Below are 25,373 nucleotides of genomic sequence, written 5' to 3' on the forward strand. Positions count from 1 at the left end.
TGCGTGCTCACGCATTTCTCACATTCATTATGAATCAAAACAGAAAAAGTAGGTCACATGATTCATTTAGGTTTCTCTCATGTTTGCTATATTTTTGGGCATCCGAGGCATTTCGTGTGCTAAATTGAATTTGGGAAAATAAAAATGCTAGGGAATATGCAAGAGTGGCTTCATTATACTGCCCCTATCATATATTAACATGTTAATATAAATATCCATTTGTGATGGTGTATGTCCTTCAAGAAACTTTAAAAGTTGTGTTTGGCGCTCTTTCCTAAGGCTAATGAAACTCAAAATCGAGTTGTTGAAGTAAAAGAAAAAAAATGGAATTAACAGAAGAAAATACCCAACTCAGCACTGTGGCTTCTGCTCAGCATCCTCAGGGTCTTCAGTCATGTGAGACTGAACAATTATTTCCCTCTTTTCTTTTCTAATTACCAATCGAGCTCTTGTTGGCTAAAGAGGAGACTGACTGCCTAGTAAGGGAGAATGCAAAGCTATTATTATTATTATTATTATTATTATTATTGGGGTTAAAGATGAAGCATAACATTATTTTTTGGACCGTTGACAGGTGGACTTCTAACTGGGGCGGGGGGCAGATGGGACGTGGCCCTAAGCATCCTTCCATTAAAAAAAAAAAAAAAGTGTATTTTCTCCTTCTTTGGCAACTGAACTGCTAGCTTTGCAACTAAAGTTAGAGGATAGTCATGGGCACAAAGTTTTACTTAAGAATAGGCTCAAAGGACACATTATAAATTTGCACACTTTGCATAGTCAAGTTAAAACAACGTATTAGTTTTACATATGCTAGTTTGGTTTGGTAGTTTTGTTCAACAGTTGCATTTAAAGATCTAAGGCAGCTTTTACGGCAGTCTTTGAAACTAGTAATGTGATTCTACATTAGTTCCAAGATTTTACTTTATCAAATTTTGTGGATATTATTTGTTGAAAATTTTGATTATTAAAATGAATTGTGTGTATGAAGTATATAGTTAATTATTTAAAAATGTTAGTGTTAACAGTATACGCTTGTTTTGTGAAAACTGGTTTCCACGCCAGCCTTGGGCAAATTCGAGGCATCAGAATTAATCGATTAATCGACACCTATTTAGCTATCAAACCGATCGAGAAAATTTCGTAAAAACATATCATCATATAATCATGGATCCTAACTTTTTTTTGATGAAAAACACATTGTAACAGGCGCAGTGTGAGTGAAAGCACCAGCTTGCTTTTTTGTCCCATTTTCTTAAGAGTCACTGTGCCAGAGCTTATGAGAAGAGAGTGCCAAAGCGTTTTGCGCTGGCGCGTATCCAGCGCTAAGCTCCTGTGCCAGCAATCATGCGTGCTAATGGTCTTGCCAGGTACAACACAACGCCACCGCTCATCTATTGTTTCCGCATACATTATATTGATGGACGGGTAATGTGTTTAAACTTGGACTTGAGTGGACTCTGAGATGAATGTATGTGGCGGGTGGAGGTGGATGTGGGCCCGCTGCGTATGCATATTAGGAAGCGCGTGGGGGTGTATGCGACCAGGTGTCGGCAGAACGTTGTCAATTCTTCCGTTTGCCCAGTAAATCATTTAATTTTGCGGGGGAGGATGTGGGCGGTACCTCTGGGTATTACACAAGTCCTCATAAAAAAAGACAGTCATATGTATTTTACTCTTTGACTAGTTCTGTCGCCATGGAAACAGGTATTCTTCCATGGTGTTATTCTGGCAAGCGAAGACAATCGGCGAAGCAACTGTCACGTTTGTGTATTCTTTATGTAGAAGCTACTTTTTGATTTTCAATTCCACGCGGAAAGAAATGGACAGCTTTATTGAACATTTCTGTCATTCATTTCAGGTTGCTATCTTTGGATGCGCAGCTAATTGTTTTTCCTGTTTCGGATTACATATAATTATGTAACGGTGTATTTTTTCTTCAAGTGGTGTGCTATCATGATTGATTTGCTTGAAAAATCAAGGCGCAACTGGTCGTATGCTGAGTCATGAACAAGGAAAAATATAACAATGGGAAATTGCGACCATTTTACAGTAATTAGTTAAGCTAGCAGTTAGCCTCACTTCTTAATGCATGGGGTCCCACATTTTAAAAATTCAAATAAGAGGTTAAATATTTCATGCATGACCCTCCTTGTCGACTTTTTTGCATTCTTCCCCTTCTTCCTTGTATTAAATGACAAAATTATGTCACGCATGTAGCCCATTCATATCACATTATACTGGAAATGCAAGCCAACCAGACACAGCAATAGCCTCTATTAAACGGATTGTGTGTCTGTATATATCATTTAAATAGTGCATCAACAGTCTAGATCTAGACTTGTCTATGACCCTTTAAAACGGCTCGTTATAACGAATCGAAAAATGATCTGTTAATACGCAGATTGCTAAAGCATTATACGAGTGTTCATAGCATAGCAGCTCAATTCCATGACCTCCTTTTCATTTGATCATTCTCAAAAGCTAGATTTATGCACTATATATCTTTTACAAGGTGTCTTGGTTTGTTTTCCTGAGAGGGTTTCCATAAATACTGAGGACATGACATTTATTTCCAACTCCAACTATTTTCACTATCTTGACAAGTACGGTCATATTCCGCATCGCTTTTTATTTCAGCTAAATCTTCAAATAATTATTTTTTTTATTAGCCTTCAGAAGGTTCTAGATGTCCTCGGAGATATAAAAGCACACAACAGAGATTGGGCGACAGGTAAATTTGAGGTTGAAGGTGATAAAGCTGGAGGTTTACAGCTGCTTCAGGCAAGGACGAGTTTGACTACAGACAGGCAAAGGATCAAACGTGGCGCAGATAACGTCCGTACGTGTCAACAGTTTGACACAACTTCGCTAAGCTTGAGAAAGTTGGATCGCTTATCAACGAGCATGCCGTCAATTTACACAAGCAAAGGAAAGAGGCTGAAATCTAATAATGCTCTTTCGGCAAACCTGAAGTTATTTTGTTTTGTCCATGTTAAGATCTGACTATAATTGTGTGATGTACCGCAACCCTGTATGTTAATTAATGATCTCACAGATATTTGTTACCCGGTTCGGGTGCATGATTGCGTACCCTTGAAATGACAGTGTTGAGTTAATCCCCACTCAGCTGCTGGATCGCAGCCACACAGAACAAATCTCTGTGGGTGGGAGTGAACCTTCAGAGAAAAATGGCCGCACTGGCTCCCGCTCTCTGCTTCGCTGGTTCTGGGCAAATATTTGCCAGACAGTGATTTGACTGAGTGCGTCACCAATTAAACATGACAACCAAAATGTGGGATGAGGTCAAAAGAACGGTGAGAAGTAGGACACTATACCACTCGGTGGCAGAACGCTTCATTTTTTTTCTTACCAAAATAAAGCAACGACATCCTATTTCCTGTTCTATTGTGATCAGTCATTTTCTGTATGTGTGAAGTATGTAAATATTGTATTGTTTTCCATAATGTGCACTAATAAGCAATATTTATTGCCATTTTGTTTCTGGCTCGGTCTTTCTTTTCCTCTTTTTTTTTAAGTTGTTCACTGCCATTGCCGAGTATATTTGTCAATTACGTTTTCATTCATTTATCTGGGTCAGTGTAATATGTTCTTTTTTTTTAAAATTTGAAATGATGAGAGTGTCCTCGCCAAATGACAGGCATTCAAATGGTAAAAATAACACTTGCAAAAATAACACAAGAAGAAGACTGCTAAATTGATCTTTCCATGGTCTCAACTTTTTTTTTTTTGTAAAGGTGCATCCCAATAGATGAAGCATAAGTGTTTTATTGTCTCGCACTCCAACCATCCATTTCAGAATTTTTATCTTGCGTCGGAATTGGCACGTCTCTTTATGTAGCATCTATCTAACGTCATTATTTTTTCCGTAGAATTGACAGAACTTACTTTTGTCCTTTTATTGGTCTTGTATCATTGTATAATTTGAAAGCCCTTTATTTGATAAGAAATAGGTCCCGTGAGTGCATCAGGCCTGGGTATTATGGCCATGTCAGAGGTTATATTACCATCATATATACTCTAGAATCACTAAAAGAGTGAAGTCCTGAAGTCTGTTAGCATTGCATTTTGCAGAGGCTGTTTGGCTGTAATGGCTATTTTATGAACAGGCACATGCATATATACAGTATGCTGTAAAACACATTACTTGCATAGACAACACCATTGTTTTTCCACATACGATAAGTCTTTTTTCTTAATGAGTAAATGCATTAAAGCGTATCTTACGAGAGACGATAAAAACACTGCAAATTCCTCTTAAAGAGCTGAGAGGTACACTAGTGACAGCCCTGAGAGGAAATAGGAAAAAACAAAAAACAAAACAGTATGATGACCATCAGTTGTTATGTTCTTAATTATTTTCCTTTCTTCTTTCAGACTGCATTTGAGTAAATAGCCTAGCATACTTACCTCTCTCTCTGCTCCACCTCCACTGGCCTCCACCCCACATTAACGACAGACAACATTTTCTAACCTTGTGGGTTATTTCAAGTCATTTTAGTTCAAATATAATAGTTATTTTTAGGATATGATGACATTGCTTCCTGTATTTTCCGCACCAGATTATAAGGCACACCTTCAATTAATAGCCTATTTTAAAACTGTTATCATATAGAGGGCACATTATAAGGCGCATAGAATAGAAGCTAGTGCAGTGGCTGGGGTAGCGTTAAGCATCATAGATAGAACTGTGCTAAAGGGAATGTCAACAAGACAATCAAATCGTGATTAAAAGAATCAGCAATGAAAATGATTTATGGAATCTGAAGCATGGGAAAAAAAAGCCAGCACCAAACTGTTTCTGGATTTATTTAATAAAAATGTTTTTTTTGTTTTTTTTTACGCCCTGTCTACATATAAATTGCATAAAAACTGGAGCATGTATAGGATATGAAAATTTAAAACAGGGAGTTATTAAATTATAAAAACTACAATCATAACTGAAATGCAAAAGTAAAAATTGAAGCATTTACATGGCGATTGTTATTTCATTTTTTCGTCACCTAAAAATAAAAATGTGCGTTTTTATGCAATGTATAAGGTGCACTGGATTATAAAGTCCGTTGTCATCTACTGAGAAAAGTAAAGGTTTTTAGGTGTGCCTAATAGTGTGAAAAACACGGTAAGAAAGTGTCCAGTTGAGACCAAGAACTAACCTTGACCAAACTATTATTATTCCCATCCAAAGATCTCTAATTCTGCTCCATGTTTTTCTTCTAGTGATAATGAACATCAAAACATGTCTAAACAAGCAAAACATATTGTTTTCTGTGTGTAAATTTTTATCATTATCGGCACAGGGATACAGTAAACAATGTGAGGCGACCCACTGCTGTTTTTCGAAAGAGCTCTAGGCTTGATTTCCTGCTTTCTCGTCACGTCGCATGATTTAAAGCGTCTTTTCCCCGCTGCATTTGCTCACGTTAATGAGGCTTGATGCATCCGTGTTGGACACGTCTGATCACAGAGCACAAATTAAGCTTAACACTGGTGCGTACTTTGATAGACGGCGTAAAACAAAAGCAGAGCGTGCTTTGAATTGCAAGCTTATGTACCAAGGTGAGTAATGTGTATGTAATTGGCATGTCACGAGGAAAAATGTTGTTTTTTCTATCTTTTATTAGAGGGACGTGGGCTGTGTACAAGAGGAGGCCACGAGATTAAAAATCCCGATAACCGGTAAGTATTTCTGTGTCTAAATGTTTAACATAGCTTTATTTTTTATATGATGAATTCAAAGAACCATGCAGATTACTCGAATGAATATTGAAAAATGATATAAGTGTACTTCTAAAACTAATACATTAATACTGCATGGTAAATTTGATGAAATATGCACCTTGTATTGATAAATTCATTAGATTTACCTGAAGTGTATTTTCTTTTAGAGTTAATAAAGTCCTATCCCTCCCAAGGTTATTCTAGTTCACCAAAACAAAAAGAAATCAAAGAAGTGTTGTCATTAATGACAAAAAAAAGTAAAAAATGACAAAACAAACAAGCTACATTTCACATTTAATGAAGTTATCTAAAACTAATTACAGTGGAATATTAATTGCTGTTTTATTGTTTAACTTTTTGTTATTCATTATACAAGAATTTATTTTGTTTGCTATATAATATGTATAACGAAATATACCTGACTAATACCTTTAATTTTTTATCTCGCACTTTATAAATACTCCATTTATTTTCAAGAAAATATTAAAACTAATACCAAAACAAAATTGACCTAGAACTACAAATTACAATGTACAACGTTGATGTTTTAATGGCTTAGCTAACGTTTCAACTTAAAACCGACTCGGGTTGTGTTTACTTAAATTACATGTCTACAAAACAATTCGTATTCACAAAACAGAGTGTATGATATTTAATAATAATGAAAATAGAGACTTTGATGTATTAAAATTTAAAATACTGGATATAAAAACTGGATATAATATACATAAGTAGCTCAAAAATTGACAACTTTACAACAGTTTGAGCGTTGCCAAGTTGAAATGCCTCGTTTGGAGAAAAACACATTTAAAGTTTTGGCACATTTATCTTTCAATGGTGCATATTGTCTAATAATCCCTTACTAATCCCTGCCTTTTGGCTGTTGGGAAATGAAAGTGAAGATGGAAGTTGCTTTTGTAGAAATCCCAAAATGGACATCTCTGTCAAATTCATATTTTCTTCAGTAACTCCAAATTAATCTCTGCGACATAAGCCTGGTTTTGTGAATATATATATATATATATATATATATATATATATATATATATATATATATATATATAATATATATATCACTAATACACCAGCATTGTCTCTTCAATGATTTATCCTTTTTGATTGATTTATTATTTATTCATATGATTAATTATTTCCTTGTCGACCGTCTTATTTAAGCAGCACATTCATTATTCTGCCATCTCAGAGAAAATCATATTAATTACATGAATGACCTACCTCGTGCATTGCGTTTAATGTGCATATGTGTGTGCACGTGCTGTGCAGTGTCCATATGCAGTTACCCCCAATTGCTGCTCCGCTGTGCAAAAACCAGCAGCGATTCCATGCAGAACACACACATGACCTAGATACTTTGACTATTCAAATCCAATCCGGGCCACCCTAGCTCGCTTTTCCGTGCACGTGGCAAGCGGCACAGGTAGCTCCGATACACTCGCGCACAGCGTAACATTGCAGGATACGCTAGTTTCAGAAAAAATAGACACAGCTTTGGACTTGCAAATATGCAAATTCAGATGCGCGTGTTTCCGTCAAAGTGGGCCAAGGGAAACACTGACATCTGAGAGAGAAAGAGAAAGAACGAAAGAACAAGGAAAAGGAGCGTCGCGTGAGGTAACTCAAGGACATTCCGCCTGCTGCTGTGCTACAGAGCATGCTGCAGACTAGCAAGCAAGAGCCTTCCTTTTGGCCACTGTTATGTAAGAAGTGAGTGTGACAGACAGATACGCACATACTAACGACTACACACTCACAAACACATTTCAAGCTTAAACACCATAGAGCTTTTTGCTGGAAATTTCTGATTCAGGCTCATTCTCCCTCATTGGCGCAGAATGGCAGAGAATAGAAATATCTTGTCACATTGTGGCTTTAAGAGGCATTGAAAGATAAGCTTAAAGTTATCACGTTTGCTCAACGCCAACGGTCCGGGGGACACGTGAGATATGCCGGGAATATGCCCATTTGATTCGGCGCAGAGTGTCAGATGAGGAAGATCGATAGACGTGAGTTGCCAAGCAACCGGCGGAGACTCCAGGAAGTCGCTACGCGCCGGCCATTTATGAGCTGCTAGCTCCGTCGCAACTTCTCTATTTTCGGAAGCGTGTTACCGTTTGGTCCTGAATGCAAAACAAGAGATGAGAGGACTCACCAAAGACAGTCCTGGCAGGGACGGACTCTCTGTTGAGCCAGAAGGACACCTGCGAGAGGATGACTGTCATAATGCAGGGCAGATACGTCTGGATCACAAAGTAACCGATTTTCCTCTTCAGGTGGAAGTGGGTCGTCATCACCACGTACTCGCCTGTGCGACAAACATGAAAATGTCAAGGATGATCTTGCAGCATTCCCCTCACTTTGGCGCATTGGAGGGTTGTGCCGTTTATTGTTAGGCAGCCGCTGCAGTTATGTGTGGATAGATAATTACATGGGCTGTGCTACTTGATTCTCCACACGTCACATTATTTTGGCATCTCTGACTTTACGGCACACTCCCTGGCATTTCACTCGGGTTTGTCCTGCTCGGCCATTGGACTCGCGAAATATTCCTCTAATTTTGTGAAAGTGAAAATGGTATATTTCTGTCTCGAGGTTTACTCATCTGGACTTGGCGGACAAGACTACCCTACATGTTTTCGCCTTTTGCTAATTCCGCATTTTTATGATGTGGATACTTTCAGGTCACTGGACTTCTTAATGTGTTTGAGACCATTTAAATTTGAAGGTTTTTCCAAACTTTTTAAGGTCACTCATTTTGTGCAGAAACTAATGTTTGCCGGTATACTACAAAAAATGAGGTGGTAGAAGATGTAATTTGGTGGCCAGTAGGGAAATTCCAAATCTAGGGCATGGCTTGTCATTTCTGTACAATGAAAAATGGATGCTTCTGACAGTGACAAAGACATCAAATGGTTTCATTTTAAGTCCGCCCAAAACCGCTGTTTGTGCAGTGATGACAACTAAGTAAGACAAATATTCCCGTCAGACCGAGGGAATGAAAAATTGGTCACTTTTATACATTATATACACATTTTCTCAAATAATGTTTATGCTGCCATTTTTATTATCAATCACGAAGTTTGCCCATTTAAAATAAGTCACTTTTTTCCAGAACATATGCAGTGGCTGCTGCATTTGTCATTTTTCTTTTTTTTAACTGTCTTATTTTAACCATTTGAATGGTGTCATAAAAAGTACATTAAAAGAGGATGGACACATCATTAGCATTGTGTGTGTCACTTTAAAAAGCTATTTTAAAAAGCTATTTTGATCATTATTGTTTACCTATTAGATACGTATTAAGCAGGATTTGACCAAAAAGGTACGTACCTGTGCTGGACTGCACCACTCCAGAATCCACACTCTGTCCCATCAGATCATACTGGTTTAATCTTGAACCGTCATCCGCCACCACTACAGACTGGTCTGCGCCTTTGGTCCACACATAAACCACCTCGGCCCGAGTGTAAGCATCTACGGGGGACAAGGAAAAAGATCTGTAGGTGATAATCTTCAAATTAATTGCTAAATGTTTAAGGGTCAATTGAATAAATAGTTTCATATTTGAAATCGTACAAATCATAAGAACGTCAGATTTTCAAGGGTAAACAGATGCTTATAAATAAGCAAAAATGTGGATCATTTCTTCTCCATTTCCCGACATGTTACAGACCCAGCCAGTAACGATCAACCGATGATATGTTTTCGTTCTGTTTCAAATGAAGGGATGGACGTAACAAATTTTAGTATCCGATTAATCAACAAAACAATCTACCGATCAAGTCGTTCGTTGGAGCCCTAAATTTATCCGTATCCAATTGTAACCGGCCGAAATGAGCGTTTTCATTCGCTGCCATGTCACATCACGTCGTCTTCCAACTTTCAAAGTAAGACAAACACGCTTTATCCCAACAGGACGACGTGACCTTAAAAGAGCCAAGTCAGTGTTTTGTTGCCTACGGCCGGCCAACCTGTCAAAACTGCAGTGTTGCCCCACTACTGCTGAGGAAAAGATGGTCCCGCTGCAGACTGCTGCGGAAGGCAAAGAGCTAAACACTGAAATATTTAGGGAGTGGATTCAATTGAAAGAAGATGTGGGGGTCGGCGGTGTCGGCCGAGGACGCTTCCCCTCGCTCGTGCTGCGCAGCTGTCTGACAAATGGCAACAGTGGCGTGCAACCCCGCTGCTCATTGGCTATTCTTGTCTCCAACCTCCATCATTCTCGCGCTGGTCATACCATCTTCAAGCGCACCGCAAGGTGCAGGCCTGTATAGCTGTGAGCGGTGAGCAGCTGGTGAGTCGCTCTGGAAATTTTTCAAAGAGCGCTGCCTCGGATAAACACAGGTCCACGCGTCGATTGCCTGCTAGCGTCTGGCAGGGACTCGCGTGGCCTGGCAGGGTCGAAGGAGACCGCGGGGGCCTTGGTGGACAGTTCCTCTGGGAGAACATCTGCTATCGTGTCGTCGTCCCTTATCGCTCATGCTTGCGGTCGGATGAGGTGCGAGGGTATGGGCAACGAGATCATGAGTCATACAGCTATCCGTTTTCTATACGGCTTATCTTGGACGCCGTCAAGGCAAGAGCCGAAGTCTATCCTGGATCATGTTTTAATGAAGCTTGCTGGCAGAGGTGTGGTGAAGGTCACCTTGATCGAGCCCAAGTCAATTTGACTCACAGAGGTTCCAGTTCAAGTCAAGTTTGAGTCACAATCTCCAAGTCCAATTCAAGTCAGGGTCACAAAGGTCTAAGTCTAGGTCACGTCTGAGCCCACCAAGTCCAAGTCCAGGTCCGAGTTCAGGTGAGATCAAGAGTAAACATCGAGGTGGAAAAATATTATTTTTACTCTCAACAAAAATCAACATGATGCCATGTGTCCGTGGTTGTCTTCTTACAGAATCTGCAGGTTGCTTCATGTTCCACGTAGCTGGCACACAATGGTTCATAAAACCAAATTTTATATCCCAGCTGTTGGCTGACATGACAATGAAAAAGATTATACTATGCTTTGGCACGCCAATGGTATAATATTTTGAGAATCTAAAAACTTTATTTACAGTTTCTTCTTTCTATGCTTCTGTCTATGAATGAGGACTTTCATTTTCAGTAATAAAAGCCTAGTTGGCCTCGTGGGGTCACTACAAATATTTTGCTAGTTGATGGCTGAGTCAGAGACAAATCCGAGTCAAATACTAATGGGTCTGAGTCCGAAAAACTTTATTTACAGTTTCTTCTTTCTATGCCTCTGTCTATGAATGAGATCATTCATTTTCAGTAATAAAAACATAGTTGGCCATGTGGGGTCACGACAAATATTTTGCCAGACAAATGGCGGAGTCAAATCCGAGTCAAATACTAATGAGTCTGAGTAGAGTCTAAGATGACAAAAAAAAACATGTCGAAACAAGACTCTGAGTCTGAGTCCGGACTTGAGAATTACAGCCCCGTTTTGCAGTCCAGAAAAGTTGTAAAGCAGGAAAGTGGTTTTCTCCGACTTTGATTTCATCTTCAATCCTTAAGGCTTCTTCCATTCTAAACTTCTGGAGCAGTCCTGATATTTATAGCTTTTATCAAAAGCAGTTTCCACAAAAGTAGTTTTTCCAAGCCGCTTAAAACACCCGATATTTATCAGGCAGTGTCTTTCACACGAAACCTTATGATGTCGGATATTGGCGTGACCGTGCGTTCTTTCACACGGCTGACACAGCAACTTCAAATCAGACAAGTGCGTGACGATGCGTGACAACATCAGAATGAGTATCTGCTGTGACTTATGAAATATGAAAGAAAGAAAAAAAGTGGGATTTCTGCTATTCCCTTTCAAACAATGACCGACCTCACCTCGGGTATTCTTTCTTAGCTTGGAAATTGCCAAGATGAAAGACGGACACTCCTAATTTGGTGCCATCTTGCAATTATTCAGAACAAGAATTTTGATGAATGAGATCAGGTGTCCAAGATGTTTAATGACAAGTTGTGTTACATAGTTTACATTTGATGACTTTCCTACAACAATATTATAATTTATGCTTGTTTGTCTGTTGCTTCAGTGGAAACCCATCTCACCGGCATCTGCCAAAAAATAGTTTTACCGAAACACAATCCAAACAGCATGTGGGATCATCTCTTTTGAAATCCAATATTTTGCTAGCAAAACTCATGAAGCGATTATTTCCATTAATCTCATTAATAAACTAGAATGGAGCTCCAACAAGGCTCCCAAAAATCCTACTTTGGATTAGCATCAATTTGTATACCTTTATATAGAAATCATTAATGTCTGTTTAATGTGTTATTTCGTGATAAAGGTCAATAAAATAAATATGTTCTTAACTCTTTCAGTGCCAAGTTTATCAGAAAAAGCAACCTCTAGAGTGCCAGTATATTTAGCATTTTCACTCATCTTTCAAGGCCTAAAGAATATTGTGTGCTTCATCTATGTAAACATGGGCGGTATCAAATGAAAGAGTGACTTTCATTCTTTACTTAGAATTACAATCGTGGCAGTAATGACAATATGGATATGAAAACATAAAAAATAAAGTGTAACGTGTTTTGTACAGGAATCTCAGTATAACAGTTTAGCAATACATGTTCCATTTAATGTGCTCTTATTTTGAAAAGGAAACCACAGGGAAACACACACACACACGTATATGTATATATATGTATATATATATATATATATATATATATATATATATATATATATATATATATATATATATATATATATATATATATATACCGGTATATAGAATATGAAAGCACTCACAGCTGCCAAACTTGAGTGGACAGGCATGGGCGTCCATCGGGAAGTCTTCAAGGTGCATCGGGCATTCTGCTCTCACGGTCAGCCTAAAAGCAACACACAGGCTTGAGAAGATGATGACAAGAAACAGTTTTCAATCAGGAGCATGTGAATGCACTGTTTTTGTTTGTTTCCAGTCTATCTGAGGAAAATGCTGTCAAACAGTACTGCTTCATGAGAACTGCAAGAAAGGTTCTTTTTTTCTCGCAGCTTCTCTTTTCTGACAGCTTGCAGAAAAACAGCATGTCAGGCCAGCCGTGACACACTAATCTTCCATCCGTCCCCTCATCTCGCTCATCTGTGACAGCAACACCGACTCCTCCTCCCCCCGCCAGTAAACATGCTAAATAAATGTCTCGCAATCCTTTCCGAGCGCACCACGTACAACACTGCAGGGTGTGTGCTGCGTTTGGCTTGAAAAATTCACCAGCGTTATAATGAGGGGAGAAAAAATGTTTTTGTGCATTTTTTTCTCACGCAAATTTAAACTTAAATTACATAAAAAGGTGATATCATTTTTAAATGAAGAATAATCTCCAATGAGCAAAAATCTGAAATAAATGACTGAGCAATTATATTGCCAAATCTACAAAAAAAAATGCAGTTCCGATTAGAACAGAATCTATTTTCATTGTACAGCTTGCATGTTTTAAGCACAAATCCAACCAAATGTTCCCCCATTTTTTGATTGCATTTTACAAACTTGTTTATTCATTCAACATCTATTCACAATGCACAAACACAAAATACAAATACTCTCAAGCACCCTAACTGTCAATCGAACACATCTTCACATTTTCACTATCAATGTGGAATAGAGGCGGAGTACCTGGTAAAAACTTTATGAGGACGACCCTGAACCTTAAGCACAATAACACCGAGGTGTCTTTAAACAGTACTAACTAAATGAAAGAGAAAAAACACATGTAGGAAGCTCCAGTAGTGTGGAGCTGCCAATACGGAATGAATATTTTTGACCGGCAAACTCATCTGAACAAACTAGACAGCTGAATACTAAAAATTTGCCATTTTTTACCTTAATACCATTATGGGCATTGTGGGAATGTAGTGCTGTGTTTTTAACAACTATCCATCATGTATATTTGAACATATTTGCAAATCAGTGAAAAATATTTACTCCACCAATGTAACTTAAGGATGGAAGACTCCCTGTGACATATTTGTATTTTTTCTACTTCGAACATTCTACATCATGCAGACTGCAATCATGAAATAACAGGTGTAAAATGACTTTTTTATAGTGACCAAATCCAGATGTGTGGTATCAAACTTTTTATTTCATTCACAGATGATACCCGTGTTCGTTTGTGTAACTGAAATAGAATGAGATACGTTTGCGTACCTCATAGTGTAGAGCAGCGTTCCTTCCTCTGTAATGCGCAGTAATTTGTTCGGCATGGTCATGTTGTGGGCCACGGACTTCTTGCCGTTATGAAAGAAGGTGTCGGGCGTCCAGATCTTGCTGGCCATTAGGTTGTTGAGACGAAGCACGGCCATAGGACCCTTGAACTTTAACCTCTCGTCCTTCCAGCTCTGTCTGAAGAAGACATCAATGGTGTACTCCTGCAATGGGATTAAAGAACAGAGGCTTGACACCGGTCCTTATGCATTTCTATCTTCATGGACTAGAATAGCGTATAACTTTTTTTCTCACATCTTTAGCCTTTGACAAGCTCTCTGTTTGACTCCGACTTTCATACGGCGGCCTCGGCCTACTTTCCCTGCTGGTAGCTGTCGCTTCATGTTAACAGCTTGAGCCAGGATGCAGTATGTGGAGGTGTTCTCCCGTGTAGGGTTTATAAGAGAATCCCTGCCTGGTTGGAGCCGAGCCATTCATGCCTCTTTCACCTTAATATATTTCTTAGCTTCTTCCTTAGCGTGATTTGTCCAGTTGAAAATAGCACTTGGCAAACAAAGGATTAATCTGTTTCTGGTCATCGGCTACAATGTTAGGTTAGAAAATGATCACATGAACGCCAATAATCCAGGCAATCCAAATTGGAAGCGGCACAGGACGGAAGTGCCCGACCGGATTTTGAATCGGACTCGCGACTAGCCCAGAGGAGATTTTAATGGTTCCACAAAGTGAGCCTGTTAAAATTATAGGGCAGCCTGTTTCCACCCCTCCTCTTCCAGCCACTTGGGCTCAGTCAGATAATTACAAAGAATTGAGACAGAGAACCAAGGTAATGGAGGAAGGAAACCGTGAGGAATTTTTCCACAGATGTTCCTTCTGGCTTGCATGTCAGCTAGTACAATTAACGAGGAAGATGTCAAAAGCAATGCCCGCACTTGTGCATGCTCACAGCAGACAAGTGCAAAAGAAGCATTTGGACTGCACATAAAGAATCTTGGTTTGAAATGTAGCCTTTGATTACCATTTCTTCACATATTACAGCTTAATTTTGATTTGATGATACCAGAGGTAACGATGAGGTTCTCCATGTCTGCTCGGTGAGCAAATTTAAAAACTAGCGTCGATTCCTGTCAATTGATGTATCAAATATCAAATATCCCTCCCATATTCAGGATCGACTTCATAGCTATGTCATGTATCGGAATGTATCTGCTCGTGAACAAGAGTCAGTACAAAGTGTAGTTAGTAAAACACTGTAAACACTACTTAACATAGAAATTAGGCTGCCTGTCATACCAACGGAAGACAACATCCAGTCAGTGCTTTAATGAGGACTATTTACGCATTATTGAGCTCCCAACTCCCAGCTCCAATTTTGTAGGAGCATCTGAAACATGTTGTTGATCGGAGTTCTTATCACTGGCACTCAACCTAGAGTTTTATTGTCATATGCATAGTAAAGCTAAACAATGAAATTCATATTCTCTTTACTTCCCCAAGCAGATTACATTCCACAATCGAGCAAAAAATAAAGTAGGCAATGAAAAAGACAAAGAAACAGTAATAGAGCAATTGAGTGTTTTCTATGATGAAAATTCTTGTCAATGGCACTGAAAGAGATAAATACTCAATAATGAATCAACTCCAACCTGCCTTAAGTGCTCCTAAAGGTCCACCGTGACCTTTTATATTTGTCATAATAAATGCCATTTTATCGTGACAAAAATAGAATTCAGCATAAGGATCTTGCCTAGTTTTTATTTACTTTTTGTGTGCTGTAGGATTTGGCTTATTTGGCAAGCCTTCGTTGCTTGGAAACTTTAGTAACGTTAGCATTTTCGAAGATTTCCCACTAAATTCTCCAGTCGCCGTTTGGCTGGATCCCTTCAATTTGTATCCAAACAATAGTAACGCTTTGACTCCTGCGAGCTACCAAATGATACCAAGAACATTAGCGGTCACGATCATCACGTGCAGAGAGGGCGGGGGTGGCATTTATGCCGAGTCCGATTAGTTACCGTTGGCAAGCAAATACATATCACATGAGACAGTTTTATTAGTACGACGCGTGATAGTGAAATGAATCATGGCATGAAGACATCTCTGTTAAGGCTAGGAGACCACTCCCGGGTCTACGAATGACAAGGAGGAAAATGTGGATGGAGTGGAGAAAAGGGAAACTGGTGACATTTAAACAGGAGAGGGAAAAAAAAAAAGACTTACCATGTCATGGTCCGAAACTGGCCCAATACTAGTCACGAAAATGTCAGTCTTGACTTCAGTTACACGCTCTGTTGAAGCAGGAAATTGGCAGGGTGAGCGACTATCAGCGCCATTCATTAGCCCTCCTGACTACCTGTTAATACAAGACCACCTGGCTTGGGACCCGGATCCATTCAACACACACAAACAGACCCATAAAAAGGGCCCATTTTGGATGTCAATAAGCATTTCTGCTAGTATTGGCTTCAGTGTCCGCTCCATTACGTGCTCGGTTCAATCTCCTCGTAAATTTGCGCCGGGCTCCAAATAAGCCACTCTGCTCACATAACATTTGATGGGTTTTGCTATGGGAATTTTTTTCACCCCCTCACCAATCCCTTTTGAGTCTTTTTTTTGAAAGGTCTGAACGTCATACTCGTCGATTCTCCAATTTCTAGCAAAGACGCACACCTCAATGTCCTTCGCATAACACTTTGTATTTTACACTTGTCTTGTTTCTGGGCCGATAAAGACTACAATAAAAGGGTGTTTTTGATTGCCAGTTGAAAGTTTTTTGTCGGTCATGGATGGCTTATATATATATATATATATATATATATATATATATATATATATATATATATTATTGGAGTAATTAAATCTAAGACCCAGTATCAATACTGTACAACATTAAACTAGCTTCAAATATGTGATTATGTGCATTTTTTTTTAATGTAATGCAGTGTTTAGCACCATTTCTCCAGTGTTGTAAAATATATTTTCCACTAAGTAAGCCCCAATCAACAAAAAGCACTTTGGGATGGAAAGAGTGACTTCAAATAACATCGATGTATGATATATTAAACTGTGAAACTGCATTAGTAGTGATGTCTCTAGACTTATTTTACTGATCAAATCCAGAAAATAGTTTGAAAAAAGTTCATCTGTTTTATTTCTGGATTGCATACTTGGAAATTGTGTCATTAATGATGATATGTATCATGTAAAAACTGTAAAAATAAAATAAAGGCATATGTTTTTCAGTCACTAAAATCAAAATCGCAATATGTTTACTCATGTTCAAGTTAATTTGCTCTTAATTTGAAAGGGAAAATCACCTGTTCCTGTCACGGGATTAAAAATTGTTAGATTTGCTGCCTTTGTGTACACACATTTGACAACTTTTGCTTACATTCATGAAATTTTACATATAATGGTTACATTCATGCGCTGGCTTGTTGAAGATTGAATGAACCCACAATTTTGTCTACAAATATAAGTATGTGAAAATTCGGAGTTACTTTACAATACTTAGCCTGTATCGTATGTAAGTATATAGCCGATATCGATTCCAAGCCTTGTACTGAAGTCATGATGCATCTGCCACTATAACCTTCGGCTTATTTTCATATCCGTCACAATAAGCCAACGTTGTGTGTGGTGTGTTGTTTTGGTTTACTGACCTCCTAGTCCTGGCCTCAGGCGGTTGTCATAGCCGTCCAGAAGGCTGTCTAGGATCTTGGTGAACACTGTAGTGTTGTGTTCGCTGTCCTGCCCAGAGCTGCCAAAAGCGGGGAAGAGCATGTCAAGTCACGACCAGAAAAAGCGGCAACGCCGCGACAAAAAAAAAAAAAAAAAAAAGGCAAAAGAACAGCAGGGGATTAAAAAAAAGGCACGGAACATGACTCATGTGTTTGACAACAATGAGGACGATGTCTGCAGTTGCAGAGGCGGCGCACAATGGATTGTGACGCACTGTTCGGAAGACTCCAAAAAAGTGAAAGACGAATCAGAAAGTCATCGTTCAGTTTGCCATCACTTTGTATTCCCAAAGCGCCAACGTATTTGAAATCTCTAAATACATTTTATTTGCTTTCAGGGCTATTTAAATTGCTTTCATCTCAAGGTGAAAACACAAGGTCACAGCAATGCAAGCCTCCTGAGGGTTAAACTGAACGTCTGCTATTAACACACAAAATCTATTGTCAGATCTTATTCTAAAAGTCATGTTGAAGCCTTGCTAGATTTCATATTTCTAGTTTAATATTTCTTTATAGGATGATCTAGTGATGTGTTTTTTTGCACATTAATAGTTCTCCAAGGCAACATTGAGCAAGGTTGAAAATCCACCGTATTTTCGAACTATAAGGCACACCAGTATATAAGCCACAGCAGCATGAATTGAGCAAAAAAAAAAAAAATTTTGCACAGGTCTGTAGGCCACAGGTGGTAAAACATCATCCTATCTTCAACAGACTGAAGATATCTGCATTTATAGCACCAATATATATATATATATATATATATATATATATATATATATATATATATATATATATATATATATATATGAGAGAGAGAGAGCTTTACAGACATGTAATTGTTTTGTCAACATACCCAGTGGTGAACATTTATTTAAGGTCTAAAATCCTTCTTGACATTTCCAATTGATGTTTTATGCCTTTAGGAGGGATGCAATGAACTTTGCGGCCTTGCTGAGACATAATGGACACATCAGTGGACACAACAAAAATAAGCCGGATCTCAGGAGGATGTGATAATGTAATGACACAATCCTTTATCTCTTTGAAGATTTGACCTTGAACATGAACGCAAATCTTGTCGTGAGTTACCTGGCGTTCCGGCCACATTATTTTGTCGACATGTTCTCATATACCAACTTCAGAAACATGAGTCAATCAGAACATTTAAATTCTACCAGGTAACCACATCAAAAGTGTAGAATACGCCATATTTTGCAGTATACCCCATTAGATTATTCCATATTATCCTTTTGGGGTATAATAGCCGTGCGTTTGCGCGCATTCAATGCACTTTTATGTCTAGTATATAAAGCGGAATGCACACGTCTGCACAATCACGGAGAAATTGCAATCCATTATTAATACCTTAATACGGTCTTTCAGACCATTGAGGATGTGAAGGGCTTGAACATGAAACAAAGTGCTCCAAGCCAAAACACTCACCGGTGACAATCGTATATGAATATTTCAGATATTTGCTCATACCTTCAGGGTCTGAAGCACCTGAAATGTTTGCGTGCATGCATTTGCATATACACAACACCTGAATCGATGCATATGCGTTCAATGCGCACAACCGTCTTTGTGTGCCGATAACCAGGAGCATGTCTCGAGCAAAGCGGTGAAGCAATCATAAACTCGCTCCATTTTTTTGGTCTTCCTTTTTACGCCAATGGCGAAATCGCTCCCCGCTAAATAAACAGCCAATGTTTGGAAACAAGCTCTTCTCGCTCAACGGCTCCAAGGAGAGGGAGAGGTCATCGCAATGAGATCGCGGCGGACCCGACGCAACAGAAGGGAAGTGGGAAAGCGTGGTGGCTGTGGGCGGGAAAATGGCACGGAAGAAAAAGAAACCTACGGAGGAGAACAAAACATAAATGAAGGCGAGAGTGCAGATGGAGATGAGGCGGCAGGGGGAGTGGGAGGGGGTCAGGAAAAGGTGAGCGATACAGAGGGGAGAAGCGACACGCGGCTCACCGTCAAAGCTGAGGGATTGAGGCTGATTGAATGCCAGCCGCAGGACATTTTGCTTTCTGAATTCAGATGCTCTCCCACGTGCATTTGTATAAAAGGGTTAAAGCCACCAACGCCCCAGAATTTGGGATAATTCTCCTCCAGAAAAAAATTCTAATCTTGAGAAAAGCAGACATTTGTTCTGCAATTCAATATCGTACTAGACCGACAATAGTCATTTCTGGAAAAATCGCATGGAAAGGCGAAAATGCAATAGTGGAATGGTTTTAAATGATGCGGATTGGTTGTTTTTTTGTGTGTTTTTGGAAATGGGTGAGGATTTTTTTGTGGGGCATGCAAATTTGGCAATGTGTAATAAGGTGAACATGTCATATTTGAAATTCTAACCACACAGAAGAAATGTGTTTTGATGAACAGAAGAATGAATAGGGATTTTTTTGTTGGAATTTGGGGAAAATGATACAGTTTTCTATTTCATGAAAGTTTTTGGCTTGCAAAATAAAAGAGCTGAACATTTTTTTTTCTCCGATGGGAACAATGTGAATCTGTTTTCTTGAAAGAGCCATTGAGAAAGAATAAGATTTGTTGAGTAGTTTAATGATGAAATATTTGTTTTGTTTTTTTGTCCAGATGAAGTGAAATTAACAAGTTGAATACCAACTGCGAATATTAAAAATGTGTGATGTTGAATGTGTCAATCGAAAGAATGGGTAAAAAAAGGTATGAATCACCATACTTTTTTCTCATGATTTGAGCCCTGCGGCTGATCCAGTGCGGCATATGGGGCCTGTATTTTTTATATTTTTATTTATTTTTGTAGAAGGAGATGCATCCAAAGAGAGTGTGAGGAATTAAAAAAAAAATATCTGCCATTAGCCTTTGCACATATTATATAAAAGCCCACATTCGGTGATAGCAACCGCACACCTCAACCCTTTCCCTCTATTTAGTATTCCTGAAATGGTGCCAGCAAAATCCCATAACACTGACAGCCAGAATGGTTCTACTGGGGTTTTTCCATTTCATTTCCATTAAGACATTTTACATGGGTCACTCAATAAAAAAGCATTTTTCCCTTTCGGTCAAAGTCACAAGAAGCCAGCTGTCTCTAAAAAAAAAAATCAGCAGCCAGATTCCTTAGGGTCTGCTGGGTTTAGAGTGATTCTGCCGGAAAACAGTAAAGGACCGCCAATCGTAAATCTTAAAACTGTTCGATGATAAAACTGTTGAGAAACATGTTCAACCACAAGGCAGTTACCAGATAAGTCGTATTCTTTTTTTGTCTTTTGTCTCATGTTGCCCCATGGCAACGTATATTCGCCAAACAAAAGAGTAAGAGTGCGTTTAACTTAGAATAAGATGATTCAATTTGGTATTCGATACATAGGGGGCAAAACGGGAAACTGGAAGATTTTGCTTATGATTTCACTTAGTTTAAGAGGGTATGATGCAATGACCTTTCTGTTGTCATTTGACGTACATACATTTAAATGCACTTTTCAACTGTGCCCTTTAACACGTTGCTCTCCAACAAAAAGACGATTCAAAAGATTCCGTTGTCTATGATCCTCAGCGTACGCTTTGAAAAGTGTTTCTTTAAAAAAAAAAAAAAATGAACATTTCATTAGAGCACAGGTGTCAAACTCCAGTTCTGCATGTTTTCGAACCTCACACACACCTCATTCAAATGATGAGGACAATTTCCAAGAGGCTACAGAGCTTGCTAATGAGCTAATCGTTTGAATCAGGTGCGTTGAGGAGGGAAAATCGGAAAATATGTAGGATACCTGCCCTCGAGAAGTGGAGTTCCACACCTATATACTGGAGCATGCTTTTAAGTATCTCTGTTGAGCACATTTCTCGCGTTGTAACTCCCCAAACAGTCATAACAAAAGTCATATTTGTATTGTTTTAATTCAGTTACAAATGAGGTTGATTGCAATGTATGCAGTGTATGGTTTTAATATCTTCTTCATAGAAGCATATTCCCAACGCTTTATTTCGAGATGAGAAGCCGCTTGCATGTGCAATATGTTTAATATGGGACGGGGACGACATCGGGATTTTATGCAAAATCGGTGATCGATGTAATAATGTCATAATTCACCGAGCGATCTGCAAATTATACATTGGATGAATGTTTTGAAGAGCAATATTACGCCTTTTATTTGCGTAGTTTCACTGTGCATTTTATAGTTAGGGGAAGGTTTGCTTCATGAGTAATTATTTGTGATATCTTTTTTGTGCTTTAGTCATTTAATGTAATACTTAGTTTATGCTAAGTTGTTGCATCCATTGTTTCTGTCTCAAGTTTTATTTTCACCTGAGTGAAATTTTAACTGTGTTCTATGTCCTACTCTAATGTTTAATGTACTATGTACTAGTTTTAACTAGCAAATTGTCGATAAGAGATCGGCCACAAAAATCACGTTCAAACTTGAAAGCTAAGCCTGACCAAATGTATCTGTTTTTATAACGTAATTTAAAGTAAAAGTCGAAATGTTCCATACAGGGTTGTCTCCATAGATACAACGCTGTAATCAAAGTGAATAATACATGATAGGATGCATTTATTTTTAACCTTTTTTCACAAAACATAAGTCATATTCTTATGAATTGTAGCCATTAGCCTCCAAAACAGAGAACATAAGACTCCTCTATGAGTTACCCCGACTGCCTTATACGCTTTTACATCCAGTTCCATGCGTTAACGTGGCAAACTCAATGCACTCTGGTATTCATGCGATGAAAATAAATAAAGCATGGTGTAAGAAGGCAAGAAAAAATTGCTTAGGGAAGACTCCACGTTCAGCAGCCAGGGGGGCCCTCTTCTTCATAAAACATTGTGCACCATCCCCATCTACAGGTCATCTAAACAGCAACAGTGGCGCTCAACAGTGATGTCTCTCTCACTACCCTCTTTCCTCCTTTATATCTCATCTAGATTGTTCTAATGAATTAAGTCTTTTATTTTTTCGGGGAGCTCGAAATTCTGTACGAGACATCAAAAAGCAGATTGAATTATGCTGAAAATTGATAATTATGCTGCAGTGGAAAGCCCTCGATGGATGTATATTAGATGTCTTCGAATGTATAAACAGTGACATTTAGGATTGTGACGTCAATCCTTAATGACATCAGTGCAAATCATCAGCAAGGGCATTTAATAGGACACGCTGCTGCAATGTGGCGTGAATCGACGTCCACCGTGCCTCGTTGGCCGAATAACTCAATAACTCAATAACCCTGATTGATCCTCAACATCAAACTGTATCGTTTCCTTATCGATCATGTAATTTTTGATCCAATGTTGACATTTCATGACAGAATTACCCACAATAATCCAGGCAAGAGTCAGATTATGATGTAATCTCAGGTGAATGTTTTTGTTGTCATCTCATTCAAATATGATTACAACTGTGACATTCAGCATGATCCTCATACAATAACATACTCGTAATTCATTTGTAACAGCATTATAACGTGTGGCGGCTATTTTAGCTTCTTAATATCCCAAAGCAATAACAAGCATGGAGGTGTCTTGTGGGATTGCCCCACTTTACCATCACATCAAGCCATCGAGAAAATACATCACGCTCACACATGATATGTTGCAGAATATTTCGTCATGGTTCATGCGTATTTTGTGTTTACCTTTTCGCCCCCAGGACGATGTGGGCTACGAGCAAGCAAGCCCCAAGGCACAGCGAGGCCACGCTGCCCCGTTCACACATTGTTGACGATGAGGACCTTTCACAGCTGGAGGTCAGAGCACAGACACACACGGGTTAATTAACACACACACTCATGAAATTGACGGGAAAAAAAAGACAGATGTCATCATCCGAGAATGGAGGTGGTAGCACCTGTGCCTCTTTCCTTTTCCTAAGCCTGCAATGTGAACCAACGCCGTGCTGCAATATCAAACCCGCGATACCCCCCCCCCTCCCCCCCAAAATAAAATAAGAGCGTTTGCTGCTTCCTCAGTCATTCAGTCGGGGTGTCATGATGAAAGCATGTAGACACCAAAACACATTTAGGGACTATGCTCCCACGAGTGTGCCTGAAATATACTTACACGCCGCGTCCTGTGGGCACTACCCAAAATAAAATGTCCAAACAGAAGAAAATCCTGTGGCTTTCAAGGATTTACATGCAGATTATGTAAAAGGGTTGAAATCTGACCCAAAAAAAATTAAAACTGCTCTTTCTAAGTTATCCCATGCAGAAAAATGACCCCATCTCCTCTCGCAATGTGACGCGAGTTGAAGATTTAGCATGCAACTGGCATCACTGCAAGGCTGCTCCGTGCATGCTGATCCGGTTTGTGCGTAATGAAGCGACGCGCGCGCCGTTCCGGGCGCTGGCTGGCTATGGTGCTCAATTCTCTACTCTCTCCATCCAACACGCGCCTCGCCTAAAAATCTATTTCGACGCCGAGTCCTCATTTTCTTCCAGAATAAGGACGACCCACCCCCCCTCCCTAAAAAAAAACACCTCAACTCCCAGCATCCAAAGAGTGATAATAAATGAGACACTTACAGCGGATGAGCCTCTGAATAGACGCTTGTATCCCTTCCTCAAACTTTAAATATCTTCCCGAAGACAGACTGGTTATAAAAAAAAATGATAGGGGGTGGGGGGGTAGAAAGTAAATCCCGTGTGATCTCACATCTGACGAATTCTAGCTGGAGGCTGCTGGAGACGATATGTATGCAGGTCTCTCTCTCTTCTCCCTCTCTCTCTCCCTCTCCTCCCCCTCCCTCCCTCTCTTTTAGTCAACTCTTACCACGGAAATAAACGAATAATCATTGTAAAAATAATGCGCTCCACCTCGTGCGCGATGCGCGCTCAACACGTCCAACTGAGGATACATGTTAGGATTCCATGTCAGATTACGCGAGACCGCCCATTTTCTACTGTATGCAGCAACTTCCGCTGCTGTAATCTCTTTGCAAATGTAGCTAAATATAACACAAATGACACCCGTTTAGCGTTTTTGACTGCATAAGCCCCCCCTACAGGCACATCCTCCCCCCCAAAGAGCTGACATGCATGCACGCGCCTCTAAAAATTCCCGGTGACACCCCCCCCCCCCCCCCCCCCCCCTCCAAACAACATCCAGTGCAATTGAAATGAAAGTGGAGTGGCTCACCAGCTTGCGCCGACGTGACGAGCCGCCCCTGGTTGCTTTCTCCTCGTAATCAAAATTAAATCCTCCGCGAATCTCTCTCTCTCTCTCTCCCACCAAAAAATAATATATGGAGAGAGTGAGATGAAAAGCAAGTGCGAGAGGGAGCGAATGTGCCGCTGCAGTCGCGCCACTCCACACTGAGCGCGCCGAGCTGCGTACATCTGCAAGGGAGGGAGAGGAGCAAAAATCGGGATCGTCGACCAACCAGCAAGCCTATAATTTTTGTAGTCGTCAAGTTAAACTACAAATCAGAAGACATTTTCCACCCCCCACCCCACGCCACATACACACACTTCCACGCACACATGCGCCGTCCTGCATGCCACCACCACCATCACCCGTCTCGCTAATGCGCGCCGCATGAGCATAAAAACAATGACATTATGGTTAATATTATGATTGTGTTTATTTTCTTTGCAACGGGGGGTGCTTGAGTGACTCACGCGTTGCCTTCCGTTTATTTGCATCCCGGCGGGGGACGAGCGGTGCACGTCAGTCGTGTATGCATCGGCTGCA

General features: G+C 39.6%; 1 protein-coding gene across 3 annotated transcripts in view; it reads right to left on the bottom strand.

The window, feature by feature from the left end:
- Window positions 1-24,958, bottom strand: part of gabra1 (gamma-aminobutyric acid type A receptor subunit alpha1) — a 34,089-nt gene extending 9,131 nt beyond the window's left edge. Inside the window, exons 1-8 of one of the 3 annotated variants that reach the window (XM_088440316.1) lie at window positions 24,819-24,958; window positions 23,318-23,422; window positions 17,609-17,706; window positions 16,167-16,234; window positions 13,929-14,149; window positions 12,530-12,612; window positions 9,088-9,231; window positions 7,910-8,062 (exon numbers count right to left, since the gene is read on the bottom strand). In XM_088440316.1, the coding sequence (XP_088296442.1) occupies window positions 7,910-8,062; window positions 9,088-9,231; window positions 12,530-12,612; window positions 13,929-14,149; window positions 16,167-16,234; window positions 17,609-17,706; window positions 23,318-23,397 (847 nt within the window). In that variant the 5' untranslated portion in view covers window positions 23,398-23,422; window positions 24,819-24,958. Of the gene's footprint in view, window positions 1-7,909; window positions 8,063-9,087; window positions 9,232-12,529; window positions 12,613-13,928; window positions 14,150-16,166; window positions 16,235-17,608; window positions 17,707-23,317; window positions 23,423-23,741; window positions 24,126-24,205; window positions 24,408-24,818 lie in introns of those variants that run through there. The other 2 variants (XM_088440315.1, XM_088440317.1) reach the window with 2 other exon arrangements.
- Window positions 24,959-25,373: the final 415 nt, after the last annotated feature.

The sequence above is a fragment of the Hippichthys cyanospilos genome, chromosome 18 (assembly GCF_059441005.1).
Source record: "Hippichthys cyanospilos isolate Australia breed blue-spotted pipefish chromosome 18, RoL_Hcya_1.0, whole genome shotgun sequence".
NCBI classification, from domain to species: Eukaryota; Metazoa; Chordata; class Actinopteri; order Syngnathiformes; family Syngnathidae; genus Hippichthys; species Hippichthys cyanospilos.